Below are 26,212 nucleotides of genomic sequence, written 5' to 3' on the forward strand. Positions count from 1 at the left end.
CTAAAGAGCTGGTGTTTCCCCCTGTCCTTTCAGGGGCGTCAGCATGATTTTCTGGGATTTTCGGTAGACTGTATGTGGATTGGACCCCTGCTGCAATCACAAGGAAGACAAATTTGCACACTATGTCATTTTGTTTTACAATGTTTTAGAGTGTTTTTAGTGTTTTTGCTTGCCACTCTGGCTGCCTTCTCAGAGGAAGGGTGGGATATAAATTTAATAAATAAATAAAATGCAAATTTGTACCCTCTTTTGCAAGTGGAGGAAGATTTGGCCCCCTACTGCACTCACAAAAGAAGACACAAATTTGCACACACTTTATGTCATATGCAAATTTGTATCCTCTTTTGCAGGTGGGGGAAGGAGCACCCCCCCAAAATCAGGGGTCAAATGCAAGTAATAAGATGCTCGATAGACAATAGCGACAGGTGAAGCTTTCAGCGTAATTGTAGTTCCATACTAGAAAAGGCTTACTCTGTTTAATATCTGCCTGCCACCTAGCTGTTAAATGAACTGCTAATGAGTTATATTATTGTACGTCTTTCATCTGCTGATTTTAGGCTGGCAATGCTACATTCAGTGCAAAACCGGGCATGGTGTTTCAGGTGGAGAAAGTCAAAAGCAGTTTCCGATTTACAGCAGTTCTTCTCATATACTTATGCTTGGATAAATTCAAGAACAAAACAGTTGAAAAGCAAGCAGTGTGTGCATCTGTTGTGGTTATTTATTAATACTTCATAATAACTACAGCAAGATTTTTCTTTTTCATATTTGAGCAAAAAGGATTTGAAATCCCCACTCAGCTGTGATGCTCACTTGGTGTCCTTTGGCAAATTATACCACCTCTGACTGTGGAATCTTCCAACATTCAGCTTCATGGAATGTCCTCATGTTCTAGTGTTATGAGAGATGGAGAAATACATCTCTGTCCCTTTTCTCCATGCTGTGCATAATTTTACACACTTCTATCATGTCACCTCTAACCCATCTTTTCTCTGATCTAAAAAGTCCCAGATGCTGCAACCTTTCCTCATAGGGAAGTTGCTCCATCCCCTTGATCATTTGGGTACTCCTTTTCTGACCCTCTTTGAAGAACAACAACAAACATTTTAAGTGTTCACAGCAGCAGCACCAACCCACCTCCAAGAACACCCATATCTCCCCTCCCCAATGGAAACATGGGATTGGCTAACCTCTCTGGTAGACTGTGAGAATGCTGTGGACATAATATATCTCTACTTCAGCAAAGCTTTTGACAGAGTGCCCCGTGATGTTCTGGGCTGGATATTCAGGTGGATCCACAGTTGTTTCCAGTCCCCTGATCATCCTTGTTGCCCACTTCTGAACCTGTTCCAGTTTGTCTGCAACTCATTAGCAGCTCATGAAACGAGTTCTTTGAATGGATTAAGGCTGACACTGAAGGAGAGCAGGGCTCTTGTGCCTTTAACAGCTAGGTGGCAGGAAGATATTAAACAGAGTAAGCCTTTTCTAGTATGGAACTTCAAACCCTGGTCTCCCAAGTCATAGTCCAACACTCTAACCACTACACCACATTGGCTCATTGCCTCAGCCCAGCTTAAATAGTTGCCCAGCCTCTTCCTAGACAGTGTTTAGCCTAGTGCCACTTCTGCAATTCCTGCTGCTGCCACAAGGGAGTGCTATTCAATACGATCCTTTAAAAGAGAAGAAATACACACCCCAAAACCCCCTCCGAGATGCAGAGTTCTAGATGCCTCATCTAACTGTGCAATGCAGTCACTCATCAAAGAACTGGCAAACTGATTCAATGGTGTTAACACAAGTCTCTTGAGCTATTCAGGAAAGAGATCTTATCATGACACCTGTACCTTCCTCCACCATTTTTCCTTTTCACCTCATCAGGCTCATACAAGGGCTGTTGACAGAAGCACTATTATTATTATTGTTGTTGTTGTTGTTGTTGTTACATTTGTATTCCGCCCCATAGCTGAAGCTCTCTGGGCGGTTTACAACAATTAAAAACATTAAAAACAAATATACAAATTAAAAAACTTTCTTTAAAAAAAAAAACAATTTAAAAACACATGCTGAATTTCCTGGGTTCCTTCTATGGTCACTAGTCAAATGCAGAGATGTCCATTTATCAGTTTTGTTGTCTTGAATTCAATGGTCAAAATAGTGCTTCTATCTCATATGATGAAGATTGGTGTCCTTTAAAAACACATTAGTTATCAGGAACAGGAGAAGTAGTTAATACTGAATCCCATCTGATTTGATAGAACAGGGCTTATTTGGGAACCATGTTTCACATAAAGATAAATTGGAGGGTCAGCAATACTTAAGGACTGAAATGGTTGACATAAAAATCTATGCAAATATGGGTATTATTAAGAGGCAAAGAACTCTGAAGTACAGAAAAACTGTAAAAATATAGAAGGGAGTGACTGAAAGCAGTCATTCACAGGACCACAGTTAAAGTATTGAAATCATTATTTGTCAATTGCCTAACAGGGCAGTCTCTAGGGGATTTAAAACTTTTCAAATTCCATCCAATGCCTGGGAGAAGAGGAAAACCTTAATCTGGTGCTGAAAAGATGTCAGTGTTGGCGCCAGCCAGGCAGGTCTCGTTCAGGAGAGCATTGCACTTGTGTGGGGCCACCACTAAAAAGGCCGTCTCCCTTGTTGCCACCCTCCAAGCCTCTCTCAGAGGGAGCACCCGGAGATGGGCCTCAGATTATGCTTGTATGGTTTAGGTATATTCTTGTCAGGAGAGGTGGTCAGTCAGGTATTGTGGTCCTGAGTCATTTACTGTTAGGCTTCATAGGTTAAAACCAGCATCTTGACATCATCTGGCCGCCTACAAAAGCATACTCTTAAAAGGAAAAGAGAAGCAGTGCAAAGAATAATGCTGGAAGACCCATACCCACCACTTTCCAAAGAAGAAAAAGATTGATTATGTATGCATGAGGAAATAGAAGGGCATTTAATCCAAAACCAGAGAACATAGCCAACACCAGACCACAACAGTGTTTGAATCAGCCACCATCCTCTCCAGGTCTAACTTTTATCCGAGAGGAGCCAATCAAAGAAAATTTTTTTATTTTACTTGCAGCTTGACTTGCCAGGGCAGTAAAAGCTATCGGGGAAGCCAAATTATTGGTGGTGCTAGACAGACTGCAGAAAGGTCTGCTCGGTAAGATAAGGAATAAAAGTTAGAGCAAAGGTTGCCATGGGAATTGAGACAGTGAGACAGCACTGCACAGGGAAAAAAAACTATTTGGAAATTAGGTCTCCCCGCCCGCTGCCCGGCAGTCCTGATTAAGCAGACTCTAGTCTATGCAATCTTCCCCCACAATAACTCTGTGATGCTTTTTCAGGTGTTTCTCTGCCCCCCCCTTGTCCAGGTTGACCAGGTACAGGCTTGTCCAATCTACATTTTTCGTTTCTGTAGCTCCCAACCAGAGCCGGGGCAAAGGGGGTGCAACGAGATGCCTCTGAGCCAAGGGAGGTGCTTTCAGCAGTGAGCCGGAATGGAGCTCACAGGCTCCTATCACACGAGAGCCTGCCCCTAGTTAATCGGAGTTTTCAAATTGGTGTGTGCCTTTTTGTTGTTGCCATTCTTAAACAATCTACTAAAAAAGTCTGCAAAAAAGGCAAATACTATTTTAGGCTGCATTAACAGAAGTATAGTTTACAAATCATGTGAAGTATTGGTTTCCCTCTATTCAAGACTGGTTAGGCCTCACCTTGAGTACTGGACATGCACTTTAAGAAGGATGCAAACAAACTGAAACACATTCAGAGGAGGGCAATGAGGTGATCAGGGGACTAGAAACAAAGCCCGAGAGACTGAAAGAACTGGGCATGTTTAGCCTGGAGAAGAGAAGACTGAGGGGGGATATGATAGCACTCTTCAAGTACTTGAAAGGTTGTCACACAGGAGGGCCAGGATCTCTTCTCGATCATCCCAGAGTGCAGGACATGGATTAATGGGCTCAACTTACAGGAAGCCAGATTTTGGCTGAACCTCATGAAAAACTTCCTGTTAGAGTGGTAAGACAATGGAGCCGATGACCTCGGGAGGTGGTGGGCTCTCCAACACTGGAGGCATTCAAGAGGCAGCTGGACAGCCACCTGCTGGATATGCGTTAACTTGGATTCCTGCATTGAGCAGGGGGTTGGACTCAGTGGCCTTATAGGTCCATTCCAAGTCTATGATTCTGTACTGCCAAACCCTAAAACATCTACCAGTAGTAGATCCTGATCCCCCTCTGCCTTTCCCCCCCCCATCAATGCTGCATGCATTGGAGTGCTGAATGGGGTATTTTTAACTGGCTGTGTTCTTATGCAGTTTGGCTCTGAATGCCAGACAGTTGCTGGGAATCACAAGTAGGAAGGAGACTGAGGGCTTCCCATTAGGGCATCCGGTTGGGCACTGTGAGAACAGGATCCTAGACTATGTTGGGCCACAAGCCAGTGCCACAGGCCTGGTCCAGCAACTGGGCTCTTCTGATGTTCTGCACACCCACCCGCCCAAGGTCAAAGCAATCCAGGTGTTGTTATTGGGCAGCAGCAACATCTCCTTCTTGTCCCCCCCCCCGCAAAACAAACACGCTAGCAGCGACAGCTTTTTGTTGCTCTTTCTGTTATCTTGTGTGAAAGTCTGTCGTATTTTCCAGTGTTTCAAGGAACAGCGCACCTGCCTGCAAGTCAACAAAGCAGAGGCTGCATGCATTGGAGTGCGGAAGGGGTATTTTTTGCAGGGAATCTAAACCCACCTCAGTCACATGTTCCCATTGCAAGGCTGTTGTAGGCCACTCTCTCCTAGCTTCTACTACCTGCAGCATGGGAATCATAGGGCTGCATTGCAATTGGAACTGGCAGGGCTATTTTTGTAGAAACTTGAAAAACAACCAGTTTCTCACTCAGAAAAGTGAGCAGAGTTAGTATGAGGAGATTATCCTCTTGTTACTGGTACCTTTTGTTGGGGAGGGAATTCAGTACTGTAGTGGCAAATTCAGAAGTGCAGGGTCCCTTCATGGTAGTCACAGCTATGCCCTCTCTCCTTCCTCTCCTATTTCGCTGCTGGATTAAGAATGAGATCCTTGTTAATGCCTTCACCCACCACAACAAATCTTCTTAGGAGGCAATGACTATGAAAGAGGAGTGTGTTAGCTACTGAGAAGAGTCTTCTCAGTGGCTGACTCACCTCTTTTCACTCTGATTGGCTCCAATCAGCAGGAAAGGACAAGGAAACACTTAGAAGACTTTTCTCAGTGGCCAACACACATTTCTTTCATGCTGATTGGCTCATAGGATTCTGGAGACATAGAGACCCTGCTGGGACCCTGCTGGGACCCTGCTCCTAAAAAAAGTAAGGGGTCTAAGACCCCCTGAGAACCTGGACAACTACACCCCTGGGAGGGATGCGTTGCTGCCCCAAAATAGCGACGCTAACAGCCGAAGGACCCAAAGGAACCTGAACGTCCGTTTTCAGACAAGAGCTTATTGTGGCTCTAACCTTTTCCTAACTCTATGCTTTTGAAACTATTGAGGAAAGCGGCAGAGGCCGGGGAGTCTTGACGTCATCTTCCAGGGACGTCGCTCCCCTCTGGCGTAAGAGTGCGATGGCCGCCGCTGTTGCTAGGATGCCCGCTGGTCGGGGGAAGGTCGGTGATCTGGCGGCATAAGGCTCAGGGCCCGGGGCTGGAGGGTTGGCCGCTGGGCGTGTCTCTCCCCTTGCCCTGAGTCGCTGGACTGGGAGGCCTCCGGGGCAGAAGGGGAGAGGCGCCACCGGCGAAACGCGCTCCTCTTCTCGCTCGTCCCCAACCCACCTCAGTGCCAGGGTCTTCGGACGTTTCCGGGAGTGTCCGCTCTGCGCCTGTCGGGTGCCTGGGGTGGTGGAGTCGCTCCAAGAATGAGAGGGTTCCCTCCAGGGCCTCCTTGGCGCCCTCCTCCCCCGGGCGATAAGCCCCGGCCCTCGGAGAGGTGTGGGATCGCTGTAAATGTTTCGCCTCGGGTGCGTGCCTGGAGGGAGGGGGAGGGAGAGCGAGCGAGGCATGTTTTTGCCATTCTGCCTTATGGGACGTTCAGTGGTAGAGTATGTGCTTTGCACGCAGGAGCCCCGAGTTCAGCCCCCAGAATTTCCGGGTAAGGTTGGGAAAGGCTTATGCCTGAAACCCTTGGAGAGCTGCTGCCAGTCAGTGTAGGCAGTGCTGAGCTAGATGGCCAGCAGCCTGACTCGGGCTGAGGCAGCTTCCTGTAGGGACATTTGCATCCTTTGATATGATTATCTTTGGCTGTATTCTGATGGCAATCCATACTAACACGTACTGTTTCCATTCTTTGTTAGATCCTTTTTCACCTGCACAATATAGTGCGAGCCTTTGCTTCACAGACAGAGGGAGAAGTCAGGGTGACACAAATCCTTAAAGAAAAGTTTCCCCAGGCTGCTGCCATCAAAGTAGTAGATATATCAGGTAATTAGCAAAGCTTAGGCTCTGTCAGAACACTTGTCACTGTGAGGAATTCTGCAGCTTTTCCTGTGATCCAATACAGGATTGTTTAACTCTTAATATTAATCCACAGAAACAGTCTGCAGATACAGGTTTGAGCATGCTGCTTAACCTTTTCCTTCCCTTTGGAGTAGTTATCAGAGTTTCAGTAGATAAGATTTGGAGAAAGGCATTTGTATGTGGTTAATTGTAATGTAATGTTAAGATTAAGAGTTGGTGTTGTGTGCCCCTTGAGACATATTGTGCGCCTTGTGAACTTATATTAGGCTCCTGAGAAACACTGTTTTTCTTTTTTGCTGTTGGATGCATTTAGCAAAGTTATACTGAAAAATGAGTTGAAAAGCCCCGATCCATTGTTTTCCACATTTTGTGACTTTCTTGGTGTAAGTGGTTAAGGTGTTGGACTACGACCTGAGAGACCAGGGTTCGAATCCCCACACAGCTATAAAGCTGACTGGGTGACCTTGGGCCAGTCACTGCCTCTCAGCCTCAGAGGGAGGCAATGGTAAACCCCTGCTGAATACCGCTTACCATGAAAACCCTATTCATAGGGTCGCCCATAAGTCAGAATTGACTTGAAGGCAGTGCATTTCCATTTTTAAGTGCAATTGACATTTTTATCTAGGCACTCCACTCACACCATCTCCTGTTTTAAAAGGGTTTGAAGGAGAAGGTGATAGAAAGGACCCTTCTCTGCTGAACACCTTGGAAAAGTTGCTGCTCAGTACAGTAGACAATATTTGCCTAGGTGGACAAATAGTTTTACAGGGTATAAGGCAGCCTCCTGTTTGTTTATTTATTACACTCATATACCATCTTTTCCTCCCAGGAGCACAAGTTGGTGTACATGGTTCTCCCCTCCCCATTTTATCCTCACAACAACCCTGTGAGAGCTGAAAGGTTAGGCTGAAAGACAGTGACTGGCCCAAGGTCACCCAGTGAGCTTCATGGCTCCGACATTACTTGCTGGCATGTACAGCCACCACGTACATGTGCAATATACTTCTGAGTAATACTGAGAGCCAGTGTGGTGTAGTGGTTAAGGTGCTGGACTACGACCTTGGAGACCAGGGTTCAAATCCCCGGACAGCCACAAAGCTCACTGGGTGACCTTGGGCCAGTCACTGCCTCTCAGTGGAAGGCAATGGTAAACCCCCTCTGAATACCACTTACCATGAAAGCCCTATTCATAGGGTCGCCATAAGTCCAGTCGACTTGAAGGCAGTGCATTTCCATGTTCAAGGCCAAATATCAGGCAGATGATATGTCTGCCTTAGTCTTCCCATGCACGATGGACACTGCAGAATATGGTGCAGTTTTCATTTGGTATCTGCTACAATCATGAATATTTCATTTATTTATTTAGCACTTTATTCCTTTTCTTTGCTGCCAAAGTACAGTATGTAAAACAGTGGAAATCACCTCAGCAACATTAAAATCATTTTTGAAGATGAGTGAAATTAAAACTTAAAAAAAAAAGTTAACATAAATTTGAATGTAAAGCAACAACAACAACAAATCAAACCAGCACCAAAGAGTCAGGTTTTGGGTGTCCAAAATGCTACTTTTCAAAATGCATTCCAAAGCAAAGAGATGTGAGTCTGTGCCCTCAGAGATCCCGCTAGTATGAGAGGCTGGGGCACAGAGCAGTGCTTCCCTCCCTCTTCTGGAAGTGGAGAGGAACATAGGGAAGGAGGCATTCCTGAAAATATGGAGGACTCAGACTTTGGAGGTTTTACAGGTAATTGCCAAGATGTTGAATTGGGCTGTGAAGCATATAAAGCAGCCAGTGCAATTAGACCAGAATAGAAGTTATATTGGGCTGTGACATTCTGTAGCTCCCAGGCATCTTCAAAAAGCAGCTGTGTGTAGACTGCATTGCAGTAGTCAATACACGAGGTTACCAAAGTATGGATGACAGGAAACAGATCCCTGTTGGGAACAAGTGGATTCAGCTGGCTCGAAAGCCTGAGCTGGTGGACACACCTCCTGGCCACTACAATCAGCTGAGAATTTAACAAGAAAGTAGGTGCCAAGAGAACCCCACTATACACTGGAGGGAGTGTAACCTCATGCAGAATGGCAAAATTGACAAGCTTCCCAACATAGCCTCCGCCACCATTATAATCTTTGTCTTTCCTTGAATAAGCTTCAAGTTGTTGGCACTCATGTATCTAGAGGATGCTACACAATTGATATATTGTACCGTTAAAAATTATAAATGGTCACACAGCCTCTGTTACTAGATAAATTTTCTTCCCTGGTTGATCATGTGCACACCCGCATCCCCTGTGTAAAATTGAGATCAGGCTAAAGAGCATGAAAAATTGTTAAAACGAAATAGCTGAAAATGTCGTAAAATCAAATCCATTTTGTCAAGGTGGCTGTGGAGCAATGTATGAAATTCATATAGAGTCTGAAGAATTTAAGGAGAAGAAAACTGTACAGCAACATCAAATGGTCAACCAGGTAAGCCGGCTGATATATTCTGGGCTGAGTTTTGTCCTCTATGTTGATTCAATGGAAATTATATTAGAGTTTCATGGATGCCTTCGGTATGAGTTTTTGAGTTTCAAGCATTTTTCAGGATAATCTGCTCTTTCCTGATCAAAGTCCCCCATACCATCCCCTATTCCATTTTCTTTAAATTAACCAACACAGCAATCCAAACCATAAGAATTTACACCAGCCTAGATTAAGATGGAGTAAGTTATCCCTGTTCTAAATTCCTTTCAGGAGCAAGCCTAGAGAATGGCACAGAGGGAAAACAAGTCTTTACACTACAGTTTGACTTACACCACCCTTTTTGCCAGTGTAACTTCTGCTGGGTTGAGCTGAAAGGAGTTTGGAATAGGGGTAACTCTCTTCTGCCACGCTCCCGGAATGTCCGTTTATCGGGACTTACCCCAACTTTGGCTGAGCTTGGAGAACGTGCACAGGCATATCTCTGGCTGAGCCGAGATGGGAAACTTCAGCTGGAGTAGCCCTGGCTGAGCCTAGCCTCTGCTGGAAATCTGCCTATTCCAAATCCCACTCATCCTGGTGGATCTTGGGTTGGATTGCTCCCTGCTTGTTCAGTAGTCCCCAACCTTAGGTGAGATGAGCTAATATAAACAGTAAAGTAATTTTTTTTATGTCCACATGTTCAGAGTATAAGAGAGCTGCCATACTCAGAAGCTGTTCAGTAACAACCTCCTGCTCAGTACATTCCTGCAATCAGCATCCATGCCTGGACATAAATAATCTTGTATTATTTTGGCTTTGAACCACTTGTACTTTTTAATCTCACAGGTAGATGGCCCAAACCACCCTTCCTCATTGTGAAACCAAAATATACATCAGATCAAATAAAAGCTACGATTTGTGTGTGCGTGTGTGTGTCTTGGGCCATCTGCTTGGTGGTTGCCTTCTGCTCTATGAGGTTGTTCCCCTCCCCTTTTGTATAGTTGTTTGCAGTGCTTTCTTTCTTCTTCTAGGTCTTAAGTGAAGAAATTAAAGCAATGCATGGACTACGGATATTTACTTCTGTTCCCAAGCATGGAAGCTAAGAGTGGCTGAAGAAACACAAGATTTGTGAATTTCAAAAACTGGTGAGACTGAGAGGATGCCTATTGGCACACAATACAGCCAGAAGCCTTTATTTCCACCTTCCCGTGCTTCTTTCCCATCTCCCTCTGATCATACTACAAATAAAATCACTGTGCTGGTGTGCTGTAAAATAAGGACGCCTAAGGGTAGTTTGAAAAGCAGCACTTATTTTAGATGTGAAAGTCAGCTCTCTTAATCGTATTGAGTAACCTCTTTCTTCCAAGAAGACTAGTGTCTGAGGGTAGTGGAAGTTGGAAATGGAGAATGTTTTAAAAAGGAGGAGGTACTCATTGCCCTTCCCTTTTTATGCCAAAGTATGTAACACGTCAAGGGAAAGCTATGGATGGAATGTACTGCATTTTTTTGCTTCACTTGTTGCTGCAGTTGGTGATAACGGGACCCCAGAAGGAATTGCAGACTGACAAGCACAGAGAGATTATTGAAAGAGGAATACAGGTGCCTTTTACACTTGACTGTTTTTCTTGCAATGAAGTTGTTTTAAACCACCTGTGATGTACAGTCCAGTTTTCAAGGTTGAACAATTCCAGCAATGTGTTTTTTAATAGCTATGATGAGTAGCGCTGCCTTTCCCCTGTGCTGTCTAGGAAGGTGATATGTCCTCTCTTATTTTAAAATTGCAGTTAAGTTTCCTGAAACGTCAAATGAGGTGAAGAGTAGTTTATCACTGTAGCACAAGCAAAAGTGTTGAATTCTGAATATGAAAAATAAAAATGCCACTTACATTTTTCTTCCAGACTAATTGCAAAGCACTCTGTACTGAAATTGTATTGTACGGTGGGCTGCACTGAAATACAACAGTAACTTGCTGGTCTGCAATTACAATTAGACACAGATGACATTGTGATCCCTGGGGACCACCACTGCTCTTAAAAGGCAACCCAATAGCCCCTGCTACACTGGAGAAGTAACACAGATGTTTAACATAGTCAGGATCTTATGCATTTTCAGAGCAAAGTTGAAAGAAAAACACCATCACTTCAAACTACAGAGAATGTAGCAACAGCACTGGATAATCGTCAGCATCCGTGGCAACACTACTGACACCCATGAATTACAGTGCGGCATTGTGATGCCTCCACATTAGCCTTGCATAGCAGGAGCCAAGCCATGCATAGTGACAGGATACCTCCACAATGTCATGCTACTTCATCACACGGATGAGACACAAAAAGGCAGACACCACAACACCTTCACCATTGTTTGAACCACTGTGATATACTCAACAGAAGGCAAGTGTTTTATTCCCACAGCTGTTTTACTTTGTGGTTTTGTGATAGTGTAGCTTCTTGTTTTAATTCACTTATTTTAATTCACAGTAAATCACACTGGAATCGAGAAATAAAGGGATGATATATATTCATTATATAAATGGTCCAGGGATCACTGTAATGAGGGTTAGAGTCCCCTTTTTCCACATACATAGCTTACCCAACAACATACTGCACTGGAAGGAAAACAGGCGCAGAGAGAAGGAAGGGTAGATACTCGTAGTGTATCACTGCCATCACCACTTACTTCAAAGAAGCAGGTTCTTCTTCCTCTTAAGCGCCATAGTAGGTATGGCTTCAACTGCCATAACTGTCTGTCAACCAACTTGCAAAGGTACAGGGACTCTGCTAGAAGAAGTGATGGTCCTAGGCCAGCGTAGTTGTGCTGGGATAATTGCAGTGCAACATTAGCATAGATTCCCAGAATGAGCAATCTTTAGAATTGGCTGGCAAGGGATTTAGATGGTATCCTATACTACTGCAGTCAGCATAAATGGAATACAAGATTACACTGTTAAACAGGTTGCGTTTGTTAAGCAGAAAGGTGCCACCTTTGACTACTTTTAGAGGCTTTATTCTACTAAATGGAAGATACCAAAGTTTCAAGCCAGTTTCTCCAGAATGCAAGTATACTGTCTTAAGAGGAATTCTTATTTTCATATCAGGGTTTTTAAAATGTAATATAAATTTCTTTTATAAAATTCAAACATATTAAATTATTTTCCTCTTTGGTTAAATATAGTTTTCCCTAGTTAAGTAGAATCAAACATATGTGAAAATGGAGAAGCCTCTCAAAGCTATCTTTGATTGTGATTATTTGCCCATTATTATTTGCCTATTAATCCTCAACAGTCACCTGGCAGAACACAGTATGGGATGTAAACCTGCAAAATTCCTTTCCTGCACTATTCTTACCTGCAGACAGATTTAGTTAGATTTTGGGGGGGATGGGGGGGGGGAGCCAGCAGGACTGGCAAAGTATTAAAAAGAAATGTTTTTCTCATGGTGTAAAAAAGGAAGTGCAATGGAGAGACTAAGAGGAGCCAATTTTGAACCAACCCCATCTGTCTAATTCTAGGGCCTAGTTCTCACAAACAGCGGACTTTTAAAATTAGTCTGTGCCTGGGCTGTACCTCTCCAGACTGCTGGGGGTCACATTGAATATTCATTCAAAAATCCCTCCATGGGAAAAAAAATTATGTCATGACCAGCTAAATTTCTGCAAGTGTGGCATTTTTTTCAAATTCTTAGCACGTGAACTAAGCAATACAGGCAACCTCCTCTGCTGTTTGTGAGAAATATGTGTAGGAGGGATGAACTTCAGAGTACCTTTATGTGTGAAGTGCACATATATGAAGCAGCTGCACCCATCTGTTCTACCACCAACAAACACAAAGTGTGTTAAGCTCTGTGTAGATGTTAGAAACATCTTTTATTTCTGGTGCAGATTCTAAAATTTCCTATCCAAGCAAGCATGGCTTGTCTGAGGAGTGCAGAGTTGTTTTCAGGGTAATTCAATATTCAAGTGTTCTTTAGAGAAGGAGATGTTAAGAACTCTGGTGAGATGTGGGATAAAGAGTCTACCCCAGCAGACCTTGGCCTGATCCAGCAAGTCAGCTCCTACTGTGGTTGCAGGTGCCCATTGGGACTGAGAGGGCGGAAGGCAGAGAGACCAACGGTAGATGGAGCCAGAGCCAATGGCAGGCAGAGCCAGCCAGCTTTGGTTTTATCGCTATCCTTTCCCCTGCTGAATTCTGCAAGGGCAACAGACAAGGAGGGGTGGCAGAAAAGTTGGAACGGCTAACAGGCCCTGTATAAAAGAAAATGATACTGAAAAACACTGGGATGTGTTAGAGACACTTGAGAACAATATTTAAGAACAAAACCTCTTCCGATATGTTTTATTAACCCTTTAACAACCACAATGCCATCTGGAACAGAACGGACCGAGCAAGCCAGACCTACCCAATCCACCAGTTGCACGTGAGTAGATGGGATTCATGCAAGAAGCCACGGAAACCATGTTGCAATACCCATTCCAAGCTATAATGTATTTTTTGTCTGGAAAATGGCCCAGAACAGCAACTTCCCCAGCGAGCCAGGCCTACCAAATCCATCAGCTGCACCTGACTAGAAGGAGCAAGGAGGCATGATGCATATGAGGACTGCCAGAGCTCCATTCGCCCAAATGGACAAGCCTCCATGGAGTTCCTGTGAGCCTCCATGGACAGAGCCAGTCTACCTTCGAGCATCAGCTGCTTGTCTGTGTGGGGACAACTTGGGAGAGGGCTGGCTTGAGACTGGGCTGGACTTTGTGCTGACCAAGCGTGGGCAATTCTTCTGTCCCGCCATAAAAGACCTGGAGGTGACTCTCCCCGGAGGTCCCTGATCTCCACTCAGCCCCTTTCAAACTCCAGCCCAAGGAAGAGCCCTCCTCCACAGGCATGTGTGTGTGCGTGCACACACACACACACACACACATACAGGAAAAAAATCTCCACATGCTTTCCTGCTTGCGCAAACCCCTCCAATGCAGAAGTGAACGGTCCCTTCATGTTAGTCACAGCCACACCCTTTCCTGCTTTTTTTGCTGCTAGGTTTGAGAGTGAGGTCCTTGTTAATGACTTCTCCCACAACAACATGCTCCTAGGAGCCAATAAGCATCAACAGGGAGAGTGTTAGCTGCTGAGAAGAGCCCTCTCAGTGGCTGACTCACCTTTCACTCTGATTGGCTACAATCAGTAGGAAAGGGCAAGGCAGCATGTTAGAAGACTCTTCTCAGAGGCTAACGCACTCCCCTTTCATGCTCATTGTCCGATAGGATGCTGAAGAAATTGGGACCCTGCTGCCAAAACAGTAAAGGGCCTCAGATCCCCGCCCCTGACAACTACACTCCTCCCTTCCCCCGTATTGCCTACTTATTCTTGCCTGCCTTCAGCCAGGATCCAGGACAACAGTTAAGGCAACCCCCTCTCTGCCTTCTTCCTCCTCCCCTTCAGTTGCTAGGTTGCATCAGCCTTCCCGTCCACCAATTACGAGCCGCCCAGCTCTTTGGAAGTCCTCCCCCTCCCGTCGCCGAGCCCTGCGATTGCGTCATTCCCGCCCCTTGCCCAATTGGCGCCCCGCCGCGTCCTTCTTCCCTTCTAGCCAATGGTGCCGCGCCCGGCTTCGACGGGGCGGGGCAGAACGTTTATAAGGCTGCACTCCGGCCGGCCGGTCTTCCCGTTTGCCTGGTCTCCGTCGTCATGGTGACTGTCGCTCTCGCACCGCTCTCGCTGCTCCGGCTCTTGGCCCAGGGCGCTTCAGCGGGCCAGGGCAGTTGCTGCTGCCGCTGCCATCGTCTTTCGCTCCCAAGAGGCGCGCGCCGGCTCCATCTCACCGCGCCCAGGTATGGCCAGGGTCCTGGGGTGGGCGTGGGGTGAGGAGGGCGGTCCACTCTGGGGCTCAAGAAAGTGATGGAGCTTCCATAGCCAGGCGCAGTCAACCCTATTATGGGGGGCAGGTGGCAAGGCGCGCCTGAAGCAGGGTCAAACAGATGATGCTGAGTGGCCGAGGCGCAGGGAGGGGGGCAACTACGGGTCGGCGGGTGTTTTTCTTTTGTCCAACTCCGAAGGACTTCAGCGCGTTCCGCTTGAAAGGGCAGCAGAGACAAGTCGCCGTGTCTGGAGTCCTCACGGGAGGCTGCGCTCTTTGGAGTGCCTTGTGCTGGGTCGGACTCCGGGGATTGGGGCGGTGCAAACCGTGGGCCGCGTCATTTGGGGCTGCATTGCGTATGTGGAAGGCAGAGAGACCCCCTTCTCCGGAAGCTTAGCGTTGTGGGGACCTGGATGCGGGTCTGGCCCGTGGAGAGACACGCGAGTCTCCGCGGCTCGGACCGTTCGGCAGCTTGTTAGAGACACGGAGCTTCGCAAGGTTGTGAATGAAGTGTGTTACGCGAGGCTGACAGTAGGTGGCGGTAGCGAGGCCTGGTCCTGGCCGGGATTCGCCATTGAGCTGCAGCAGCGCGCCTGGAGAAGGGAAGAGGCGGGGGTGGGCTGCTGGCGGCGCTTCCCGTGGTCAGCCCGTGGGCCCCCTCCCCTCTTTCCGGGCCGGCCTGCCTGCCTTGCGTGCCGCCTCTCCGGCTTCTCCGTGGGCGCCCACGGGAGCCCCACCTGGGCCGGTGTCGTGGCTCCCCCTGGCGGCGGCCGGGGGGGCTGCAGGCTGATGAAATCGCCGCCGCGGCTTGCACGGCGGGTGCGGGCGGGGCTGCCGCTTCCCCAAGCGGAGGCGCGTCGCCGCCCAGCCTCGGAAAAGAGGGGCAGGGCAGGACAGCCCTTGTGCGAGAAAAGAAGCCGATGGGAATGGGGGGGCAGGCGGCTCTTCTTCGAATCTGCTACTGCTATTAAACGACTCGGCTGAAGTTGGCGGGCGTTGCGCGGGGCGGGCTGAGTCTGCCGAGATCAGCGCGAGGAAGGCTACGTGGGGCGGGGGAGGAGAATTTGCTCGAGGGAGAAGCGAGCCTGCGAATGTGTATGAGCTGCCTTGGGGGTGGAGAATGATGGATTTCCAATATGTCATCACAGAGATTGGGGGGGGGGAGACAAGAAGCTTGAAAAATGCTCTTCTTGCAGGAACGAAGCTGTTGTTATTTCTGGGAGAAAGCTGGCACGGCAAATCAGACAAGAGGCCCGCCACGAAGTGGAGCAGTGGGTGGCAGATGGAAACAAAAGGCCCCGTCTCAGTGTGGTTCTAGTTGGTGAAAATCCTGCAAGCCACTCCTATGTACTGAACAAAACCAGAGCTGCGGCTGATGTAGGTATGTTCTTAGCTGCCTCTGCCGCGTGGGGTCTTCAGCGATAGCAAGGCATGGCACTCTTGCTGCTGCGGGAGAAAAGGCCTTGGAATAGCATCCGGTCCCCAGGCGCTCTAGAGGAACCACAGCGCCAGAGGGGTTGTCTCTTGACCATCTCCAGGGAAGTGCTGCTGGAGCCAGTGCCGGCTGCCGCCTCCGTCTCGCCTGTTCTTGCCTTTGAGCGTTGGGACTCCTGCTCCGTGTATGGAATTCCGACTGGCAGGGGTCCTCAGGAATTGTTTATTAAATTTATATCCTGCCCTTTCTCCCAGGAAGAGCCCAGGGGAAAGAGAGGTCTCTCGCCCAGCCCTGGCTGGAGAGACCAGGGACTGAACCGAGTACCTTTGTATGCAACGCAAGTCTTCCCCCCTTCCCTAAATTTCTGGGCCTTGAAGCAACTGGTTTGCAGACTTGTGTCTTTCAGCTGTATGCCTGGCTGCCCCAGGGCTTTGCCAAAGTGGCTGTCCGCTACCACCAGCCACCTGCTTTGGCTCTCTGGAGCGGCTTGCCGTCTGCTGTCCCAACCATAGCGTGAATGCAGGACTTGGAAAAGCAGAAATATGCAGCAGTTGTTGCCTCTTTGGTACTACCTTGTGCTGCAACAGAAGCCTAAAATCTTAAAAAGACCTCCTGGGTTGCTGGGCTTGGGTCAGCCCCCCCTTAAGTTACTACAAGGTGCCGGCTGGCCACTTCTGCCCTTGGCAGCAGTTGTTCAGTGTCTCGCATTGCCAGTCATCTTTGGGACATTGCTCTAGACGTGACTTTTGAGTGGAAAGTGTAAAAGGAGATGCTGCCTTATGGCAGAAAGACCCTGGGGCGTGGCCCACTTGGAGCCACTTGAGCTTTTCCCTTTCGCTGGCCAGATTGCAGTTACGGATAGCAGCTTGACTTGAGGGCAGTGGGCCTTATGTCTCCTCCAGAAGCTGCACAACATTTCTGTGCTACTAAGCAACTCCAGCATTCGTGGCTTCATTTAGTTGGTGCCAGCAATTCCCTTGCATAGTTTGCAGACCTACTAGGATCATATTTAAAGATATTCTGGCTTCACTAATTCACTCCTGGAGGATGTCAAAATTAAGTCCCTCCTCCATGCTCCAGGGCACCCTGATTGCTAGAAAAGCCAAAATGGGATGCTGCTTATTTGTCTTGCTTCAAGTTGTTCTTCTAAGAAACATTTCAACATCTGTATTCTGTTCTGCTTTTCCAGCTGCATCTTTTTCGCATCAGTTTATTATTTTTTAGAGTTTAATTATCAAATGTTTCTCTCCAAATGGTATTTACCCCCTTAAGTTTGTGTGTACTGCGGTTTGCATACTGTTGTTCCCTCTCTCCTGAGAATGCCTGTCCTTTTAATTGCGGGTAGCTTTGGACCAGGGAGACTTGTGTAGGCTTTTACTCCCTGTCAACCCCCAATAAAGTGCCTCACTGCAGTGGAGCTTACCCAGGAGCTATTCCTTGGTTTTTACTCATGAAGTGTGGTTAGCAACTTCAATTGTTTTTTGACCTTCTTACGTGATTTTTGGTTCTTGTAGGAATCAGCAGTGAAACAATCCTGAAGCCAGCTTCCATCACTGAAGAGGAGTTGCTTGATTTAATCAGCAAGCTAAATAACGACGCAAATGTAGATGGCCTCCTTGTTCAGCTCCCTTTACCTGGTGAGTGTGCCGCTTTAGGAGAAGCTCTTCATCAGCCATTTCAGGAACATTTGTGCCTTTGAAATGTGGATTGAATTACAGAGGCAGAAGGGAGCCAGGTTTGCATTCACCCAGGGTTGCTTAAGGCAGGATATTTCACACTTATGCAGTCATTCCCTTACAGATTAATCCGCTTTTCAGTGTATGGTATGGTGTTATTTATATAGCAAGGTGTTTAACAGTTAGATGTGTGGGTATGTCCGTTTGATGAAGTACTTTAACATTAACTCCTCTTGATGTGCCATCTCCTGACACATACTTGAATAAATTGCTTTTCCTGGGATTGTACGCATGGAGTGCATAGCACTAAAATGCCCTACTTTCCCTCCAGAGCACATTGACGAGCGGAAGGTCTGCAATGCTGTGACTCCTGAAAAAGATGTGGATGGTTTTCATGTTGTCAACGTGGGCCGGATGTGCCTTGACCAGTACTCCATGCTGCCAGCAACCCCTTGGGGTGTGTGGGAAATCATCAAGAGAACTGGTAGGTGTGGTGTGCAAATAGTTCTGATTTCCAAAGTCATTTTAAAAAGTGCAGAGCCTTATTGGGTGTCTGTGCTGTGTTGCAGGAATCCCAACCCTGGGAAAAAACGTTGTTGTGGCTGGTCGGTCAAAGAACGTTGGGATGCCCATTGCAATGCTTCTTCATACTGACGGCAGGCATGAGCGTCCTGGAGGTAAGATCACAGTGGGTCGCCAAGCATGAGATGCTTCCCCCCCAGGGTTTCATTTTCTGATAAGGCTGAAGATTTCTATCCTTTCTGGGAGGCAACAAGCCATCTTTACTGTGAATATTGTTTTTTTGGCATGGCTCCAGACTATCGGGTCTGCTGCAATTCAGCCATTCATCTGGCTGGTGATGTCACACCTTTTCCCCCGGGTTCTGTGTCCTCCTGAAGTGTTTTTGCCTGGCTGGAACATGGCCTTGAACTGGGGATTGTGTGGAGTGTATGGGGAAACCTCTGACTTTACTGTACGAAGAAGAGTAAAACCTGTTGCTGTGCTCCCTTTTGCCTCTGGCATGTTGTCCATAAAGCAGAGCTTGGGAAAGTTAATTTTTTTGAACTACAACTCCCATCAGCCCAATCCAGTGGCCATGCTGGCTGGGGCTGATGGGAGTTGTAGTTCAAAAAAGTAACTTTTCCAAGCTCTGCCATAAAGTTACTAACTCCGGCACTGCATAGAAGCTGCCTTTGGAAATGTCATGTAACCTACATCTGCCCTTCAGACAACAAAAGCAGTTGACTGAACCGTTAAACTCTCTTCTAAATGGTGGGTTTTCCTGAGGTGCTGAGAGATCTTAGTGGTAATAAGCAAAGTAACTAAACCCAGTCTGTTTCACTGGAAATGAAAACCCTGTCGTGATAGGGGCTGGTGGCAAATTGCCAGAGGGAGTGCAGCCTCATTTGACATCAGCTGAGGTTGCTTGGAGGCTGTTGCCGCTGATCAAAATGACAGTCCACCTTCCTGCTCGCTCATTCAGTATTGATTGCTTTTCCCAAGGCCACTGCTTTAGGTGGCTACCTGGAAGCTCTGTGTGTTCTCACCGTAACTGTTCTTTTCAGGGGATGCAACAGTAACAATTTCTCACCGCTACACTCCAAAAGAACAGCTCAAGCAGCATACAATCCTTGCTGACATTGTGGTTGCAGCTGCAGGTAAGGTCCTGTAAGCCGAGCTCTTTAAGAAAAGCAGGCTAAAAGGAGAAGCTCCTGAACAATGTGCTGGCCATTCCTGTAGTGGCTGTGCTAGGAGTAACTCTAGGACTCTAATGCCTCTGCCTGTGGCATTTCCTAAGGTTCTTCTCAAGCAGATGGCCAGATGCTTCTAGCAATTGCCCTATGTTATGAAGAACACTAGGGCCCACTTCGTCCAGATCTCAAACCTTCTGGGAAGGATCCTTGAGCCTTGCCCTGTGATCTGCCTGCAGCTACATTAGATGGAGACCAATAGCTTCCTTATGTATACCTTGCTGAAAGGCGAGTCAAAAATGAAAGTGAATGAGTTAAAATAACTCTTGAATTGTTGAATTGCAGGCATCCCTAATCTGATTACAGCCGACATGATCAAAGAGGGAGCTGCTGTTATTGATGTTGGCATAAACCGAGTCCGGGACCCTGTTACTGCCAAACCAAAGCTTGTTGGAGATGTGGATTTTGAAGGTATGGAAGGTGCTTTGTATTTGGACCCCCAGCCTCATAGTGACTGATCTTGTCTTGTGTTAGGCTACCCTTCTGCAACCTGATGCCCTCCAGCTGCTTTGAGTTACAATGCCCTTCAGGCCTGTGCTGGTTGGGGCTGATGGGAAAAGGTAGTCCAAAACACTTGGAGGGCGTCGAGTTGTGGAAGGCTGGGTTAGGCTGATAGGCTGCTGCTGCCTCAGCTGCACTTGGGAGAGTTGTAGTTTTGAACAAGCTGCATAGCTTCTCCTATAAGGCAGTGGATGAGCCAGATGCGGAGGATATCTGGTTACTTAAGGTCTCCCATAAAAAAAGGTTGTAATTCATCCTTGTAACTTTATCCTGCAACTTCTGTGTTGGATGAAGCAGCTGATGGGCTACAGATTTTGAATTCACGCTGCTGTTGGCAGCATGGAGTGAAGTCCTGCTTGTTCAGCAAGGCAGGGCAAGAGATCAAATTACTGAAAGCTGTAGCAGAAATGTCTGCTCCATGCAGCTCTTGATAGTGTAAATATAAGCTGAGCTAACATCTTAAACAGGTTGCTTATTGCATGAGGGAGCAACACGTTGACTTGGCCACTGTTTTGGTAGCACAAGGATGGGCACCTGCTCAGAATTCCTGATGATGTACACCACTGTGTTTGTGGGTGCTGGGAAAAGCTTGAAAATCACCCAGTTTGAGTCTAGGCCTGGGTCATTTGCTGATGTTGCACCACAGGGGGACTGTCCCCACTCTACCTGATAGTGCTGCAATGCACTTAATATTTAAGCTGTCTAGAATCAAGAATGAGAGAGAGCTTGATCCAGGTCATGGACACTGAAGTGCATTGCAGCTCATTTTTGGAATTTGTACTGTACAGGTTAAGAAGGATTCTGAATCTCTTATAGGATAAGGAGACAAATGCAGAGTCATCTCACAATGCTAATTTTTAATATATTTTAAAAAAATCTTTTTAGTTCTTAAAAGTTGTCTTTTTGGTTTTGGTAACCAGCTTGGAGGCACAAAGGCTCAAAAATATCTGAAGGCTCAGAATCTGGGAGGGATCTCTGGTGGCTTTCTGGATGGCTATGGGGGAAGTGACAATAGTGCCATAGACAGAGGGATCGTGGCACTTACGTTGCCCTACTGGCCATCTAGCCATAACATCCAAGTCATTTTTTCTGCTCTGCTCTGTCACCATAGTCCTTTCCAGATTCTTTTAACTGGAGGCTAAGCAGATTCTTGAAAACATTAAATGTAACTTTCATGATGAGTTTCAGGATTGTGGCTCCCACTCGGCCCTACTCGCTGCAAAGAAGCTGCCCTCTTCTCTCCTCAGTGCTACATTATCTCCTTTCCCTTCTCCAGGTGTGAAGCAGAAAGCCAGCTACATCACTCCAGTCCCTGGTGGGGTTGGCCCCATGACTGTTGCCATGCTCATGAAGAACACCATCATTGCGGCAAAGAAGCTGTGGAGGCCGCAAGAGATGGAAGCACTGAGTGCTTAATGTTGGACTTCCGGGGCAAATAGCAACATTCCAAATCACTTCCCAAACACAGCCTAAGGACAATGCAATATTTATTACTGGATGAAAGTTCATTGGAGAGTCTCATTCTGGATTATTTATTTGAAGCAATTGTGTTCCAACGCAAAAGTGCCTAACACAATACGCAGTACATCATGATTCTTATCATTTGTTACTGCATTGATGTGCAGGAACCAAGCAGGTGATTAGAATACAGAGGATGGATAGTGCTATCTCCCAAGCCCAGCTGGGAGGTGTAACTAAGGGCCAAGAATATGTGTGCATTGTACAAAATGTCCTAGTGTGTACATGGTACAATTTCAATTAACCAACTTCAACTGAACCCAGGAAATAATGTTATCTGCTAGGATTACCCTGCAGCTATTCTGTACTCAGATGTTGCTATTTTCTACAAAGCCTTATTTGTTTGACGTTTTAGTAGCTCTTGTAACAATGCAGTTTATAGGCTGAGTATGTGAGCCATTAACATTTTTCAAAGGACTTAAAAGTTAGACAGTATTTGAGATCTAGCATTGCATTAGCCATTATGAACTTGGGTAAGATTCTCTGCATTAGCCATTATGAATTGGGTGAGTTTCTCTTGGGCAAGGTTCAAGCTTCCTTGCTCTTTACATGAGCTGTTCCTGGAAGCTTGGATTTGCATCTGAATAAAAATAATTCCCAAAGCACGTGCAAACTTCTGAGTTCCATTGTCTGCTCTCATAAGGGAGATATTAATAGTGCAAAGTTTAATGGTTCTGCATCCAGGGAAGATTGGTAACTTGGTGGTAAAACATCTGCTTTGAATGCAAAAGTGCAGAAGATCAATCCTTGGCATCTCTGGTTATGGCTGGGTAGGCAATACCAGAGCTTGGAAAAGTTACTTTTTTGAACTACAGCTCCCATCAGTCCCAGCCAGCATGGCCACTGGATTGGGCTGATGAGAGTTGTAGTTCAAAAAAGTAATTTCTCCAAGCTCTGGGCAATACTAAGCTAGATGGACCTGGTGTAAGGCAGATGCCTGCATGCCAAAGGTGGGTGCCATACCAGGGATTCAAGTCTTTGCAAATGTCGTTGGTTTTCCTTAGATAAGAATAGAAAAGAGTTCCCTTTTGCTGTTGTATATTCAACTTCTCCACAAAAACTGTATATTCCCCTAAAGGGGAAAGCTTATGCTAGCATTGATGCCGTATGTTATTTGCAATCTGGTAGAGTTGCATATTGACTTTGACACTGCCATTTCCTGTCTGAAAATGTCTGATAATGCTGGCTACATCCAGCATTATTAGACTTCATCTGATAATTATTAGATAACGACATCTCCCATCATACAGCTATACTCGCACCAGGTGGGGAAAGCCTGGTTTAAAGCATCAAAGTCATTTGAAATTGTGTAAATTGGAATATCCTCAGCAAAATGCTGAACTGACTCTAAGAGGAACACAATTTTCATGAGCACACCACAAGCAGAAGAGGTTCAAAAATTTATTAAAATATAAATGTTACTACAGTAGCAATGTGATAGTACCCTAATGCTGCAAATCTGTTGCTTTTGAAATCAGTGGTGTATGTATATATCTAAAATACATCTATGACATTGGGAACTGGAGTGTCGGGTAACCTGACTGTGGGGTTCATAGGTTTTGGAAGCACAGGTACATGAAATGTTTGGCTTCCACACACACCCTTTTGACTTCCATATCGCAGTACTACCAACACAGTATTGCAAAAACAGTCTAAAATTACTAAACAGTGCTACAGTAGCTGACTTACCTACTACTGCTTATAGTACTGGTACAAAATAAGTGAGGAAAATATACAAGACTATGTTCAAGTTCAAGTTGTTCCTGCAGACTTCCCCAGCTTGGCACCTTCCAATGTTTCAGCTCTCAACGCTCATTGGCCCCAGCTAGCATAGCCATGATGGCTGGGGGTGATGCAACTTGTAGTCTAAAACATCTGGAGGGTGCAAAACGGGAGGAGGCCGAGTTGCTGTAGCAAAGTTGGTGGTCTCCAGACAACGCTATTTCTTCAAATTCCATTCAACAGTTAATGGGTGCTTCATTACGATAAAAAGGACAATAAATTCAAGTTTTTTGTTTTCAATATTTACAAAGTTACAAGGAATCAGCATTAGATTTGCACAGGTTCAAACCTGGTGTACTGTTTAGCGGGCCAGAAGCTTCTGTACATAAAAGCCCTGCTTTAGAAATAAAACATTAAGTCTGTTAAAATGCACGCAAGTGAAGCAATTGCAAATGAAAATCTGCCTTTCTTTACATAGAAGGAACAACCTGTTAAACCAGTAAAACCAACAGCAGCGTTTTGATCATGTGGAATAACAAAGCCAATTGCCTTGCAACAGGCCAATATTCTGCCTGCCACCTGAGCAGGGTTAAGCAGCTGAGGGCTGTTCCTACCAGGTTGAAAGTCTCCAGTGAAGAGTCATCTACTGCAGCATGTCCAGGTCATGAGAAAAGTGCCATTCTTTTCTGCTCGAGCCAGTCTGCCTCTGGAGTACTGGGCCCAGTGCTAGGTGCTGTATTTTTATGATGGACACTGACAAGCATGTCCAGGGGAAGGCAAAAGGATTTGGAGGGCCCTGGAAGTGACATCTGAAGTTGAAAGAGTTGGGTGTGTTTAGTCTGGAGATGTGGGGACACGATAACCAAATAAGTGAAAACGGTGTCTGGCAGAAGATAGAATAAACCTTTGTTGTACCAGAGGAGAAGATTAGAACTAGTGGGTGGGAATTGTAGCGGGGCAGAGGAAATCTCACTGCTTCCTGGCCACTGACAAATCGCTCTTGCCATTAGGAAGGTCAAACTGCTTTGCTGCAACTGGATTCTATTGTTGCTTGGCCTTAGTCCAATGACATGGGCGTCTGTCATTTGAATAGGAATCCTCTGGTTTTGTAATACTGTGCTTGATAGGGATTTTTTCTACAGGACTAGAAGTATTTCAGTGCCTAGCTACTAGCTGAAGGAAAAAACTACTGGCTCCTCTGTGAGACATCCCACTGAAAACCATGGGACTTCTGCAAAAAGGACCAGCAAGGTCCAGTTTGGAAAGAACTGGTGCAGACTGCTGGAAATATCTCACTGGCTACACCTGAAGATGTGCATGACCAAAAAAGGTGCTGTTCCTCCGTCCCAAACAGCTATAAGTTGCCTGCAGGCTAAGAAGTTCCTGTGTTCCCAAAGTCTTTTCAAGTCTTCAGTTACTATTTCCATGTTGCTTGGATAGATCTTAAGCTGTAGGTTTAGGGTCATTATTGCACGTGACCAAGCAGGATGGAATTCCACAAACTGTCTAAATGTTCTGATAGGTGCAATGGAAGGGCCACTGGGACTACAGGGTGGTCTCACTGCCCACGTCCCAAGGGCGCTTTTCTGTGCCAGTGTCTTCATAATCTGACACCATCTCTACTGTCACTTGGGGCACAGGACAAAGAGGGTTTCGGCAGTAATTAAATGCAGGAGAAGATGGGCAGGAAATCTTCAGATGAAGCGTAACACTGGAAAAAAGTAGGTAAGGGAGTTAAATGCTCATATTGGAACTGGAAGCTTGCAGCCAAGGAATTCAGTTCAATGTGGAGAAGTCTGGCCTTTTCTTGGGCCTTGTCCCTTCACCTTTCAGGTCATACTGCTGTAGGGTTGCCATATTGCCTGGTTAACCGGGTTTTACCCGGATTCTATGCATGCCACCTGGTGCCCGCCTAGTCCTTTAGGTGGCCCGGATTCTCAGCTTTAATTAAAAAAAAAAATTAAGTTTCTAGGTGGTCCGGTTCTCGAGATATACATAAAAACGTCAGCCGCCCCCCCGACTGTTAAATCTTTCTTTAAACAGTACTGTATAGCACTTCGTAGCTTTAACCCCGCCCGTTCAGCATTGCAGCCAATCAGGGATTGTGTTTCAGTTTCATTGACCTTAGGCAGTGTCTAGAAAACAAAATGGTGGTTTCACCCCCTGTTTATCTGAAAATCTCATAAATTGGGTAAGTATATACATTTCAGTTTCTTTTCCTCTTGTGTGCAGGAGTCAGATCTTGGGCAGTGTTTTGAAAACCTTCCCAATGCTTGCTTTTTGTAAAAGCAATGCTAATCCCATATGCCCAGAGTAAATTCCATTGAATTCAATATTTATTATTTATTTATTTATTTAGTTTAATTTATATACCGCCCTAAGCCCGAAGGCTCTCTGGGCGGTGTACAAAAAGATAAAAACAAGCACAATATATAAATACAATAAATACAATAAATAATAAAAACAAACAAATAAACAATAACGAACCAAACAACATCCAAAATACGGAAATGCTGTTTAAAATACACTTTAAAATGCCTGGGAGTATAAAAAGGTTTTCACCTGGCGCCGAAAAGATAGTAGCGTTGGCGCCAGGCGCACCTCATCAGGGAGACTGTTCCACAGTTCGGGGGCCACTACTGAAAAGTGGACTTACTTTTGAGTAGACATGGTTATGAATGTGCTGAAAATCAATGGGACTTTGCAGTGAATGTAAAAAAGAATTATGTTTGTGTTCTAACTCTTTCTGTCTCCAGTCCTATTTTAAAGCAAGTAGGCAGGGCTTACTTAGGTATTACAGTTTTTATTCTGTAGGAAAGTAATACTG

At 46.0% G+C, this 26,212-nt stretch overlaps 2 protein-coding genes across 3 annotated transcripts; both read left to right on the forward strand.

Moving 5' to 3' along the window:
- Nucleotides 1–5,504: 5,504 nt before the first annotated feature.
- On the forward strand, nucleotides 5,505–10,822 carry BOLA3 (bolA family member 3). Of its 2 annotated transcripts, XM_061593163.1 has the most exons (5): nucleotides 5,505–5,645; nucleotides 6,329–6,455; nucleotides 8,872–8,960; nucleotides 9,968–10,081; nucleotides 10,464–10,822. In XM_061593163.1, the coding sequence occupies exons 1-4, from the start codon at nucleotides 5,604–5,606 to the stop codon at nucleotides 10,037–10,039; spliced, it is 330 nt and encodes a 109-aa protein (XP_061449147.1). In that variant the 5' UTR covers nucleotides 5,505–5,603; the 3' UTR covers nucleotides 10,040–10,081; nucleotides 10,464–10,822. The 2 variants fall into 2 exon arrangements, with proteins under 2 accessions (XP_061449147.1, XP_061449146.1); XM_061593162.1 differs by having other exon boundaries at nucleotides 5,507–5,645; nucleotides 9,968–10,822.
- A 3,353-nt stretch (nucleotides 10,823–14,175) lies between these two features.
- Nucleotides 14,176–22,268, forward strand: MTHFD2 (methylenetetrahydrofolate dehydrogenase (NADP+ dependent) 2, methenyltetrahydrofolate cyclohydrolase). Its single transcript, XM_061592733.1, has 8 exons — nucleotides 14,176–14,756; nucleotides 15,979–16,163; nucleotides 17,732–17,854; nucleotides 18,225–18,377; nucleotides 18,463–18,570; nucleotides 19,459–19,551; nucleotides 19,930–20,055; nucleotides 21,422–22,268. The coding sequence occupies exons 1-8, from the start codon at nucleotides 14,191–14,193 to the stop codon at nucleotides 21,559–21,561; spliced, it is 1,494 nt and encodes a 497-aa protein (XP_061448717.1). The 5' UTR covers nucleotides 14,176–14,190; the 3' UTR covers nucleotides 21,562–22,268.
- Nucleotides 22,269–26,212: the final 3,944 nt, after the last annotated feature.

This window comes from Rhineura floridana, chromosome 12, assembly GCF_030035675.1.
Source record: "Rhineura floridana isolate rRhiFlo1 chromosome 12, rRhiFlo1.hap2, whole genome shotgun sequence".
Lineage (NCBI taxonomy): Eukaryota > Metazoa > Chordata > Lepidosauria > Squamata > Rhineuridae > Rhineura > Rhineura floridana.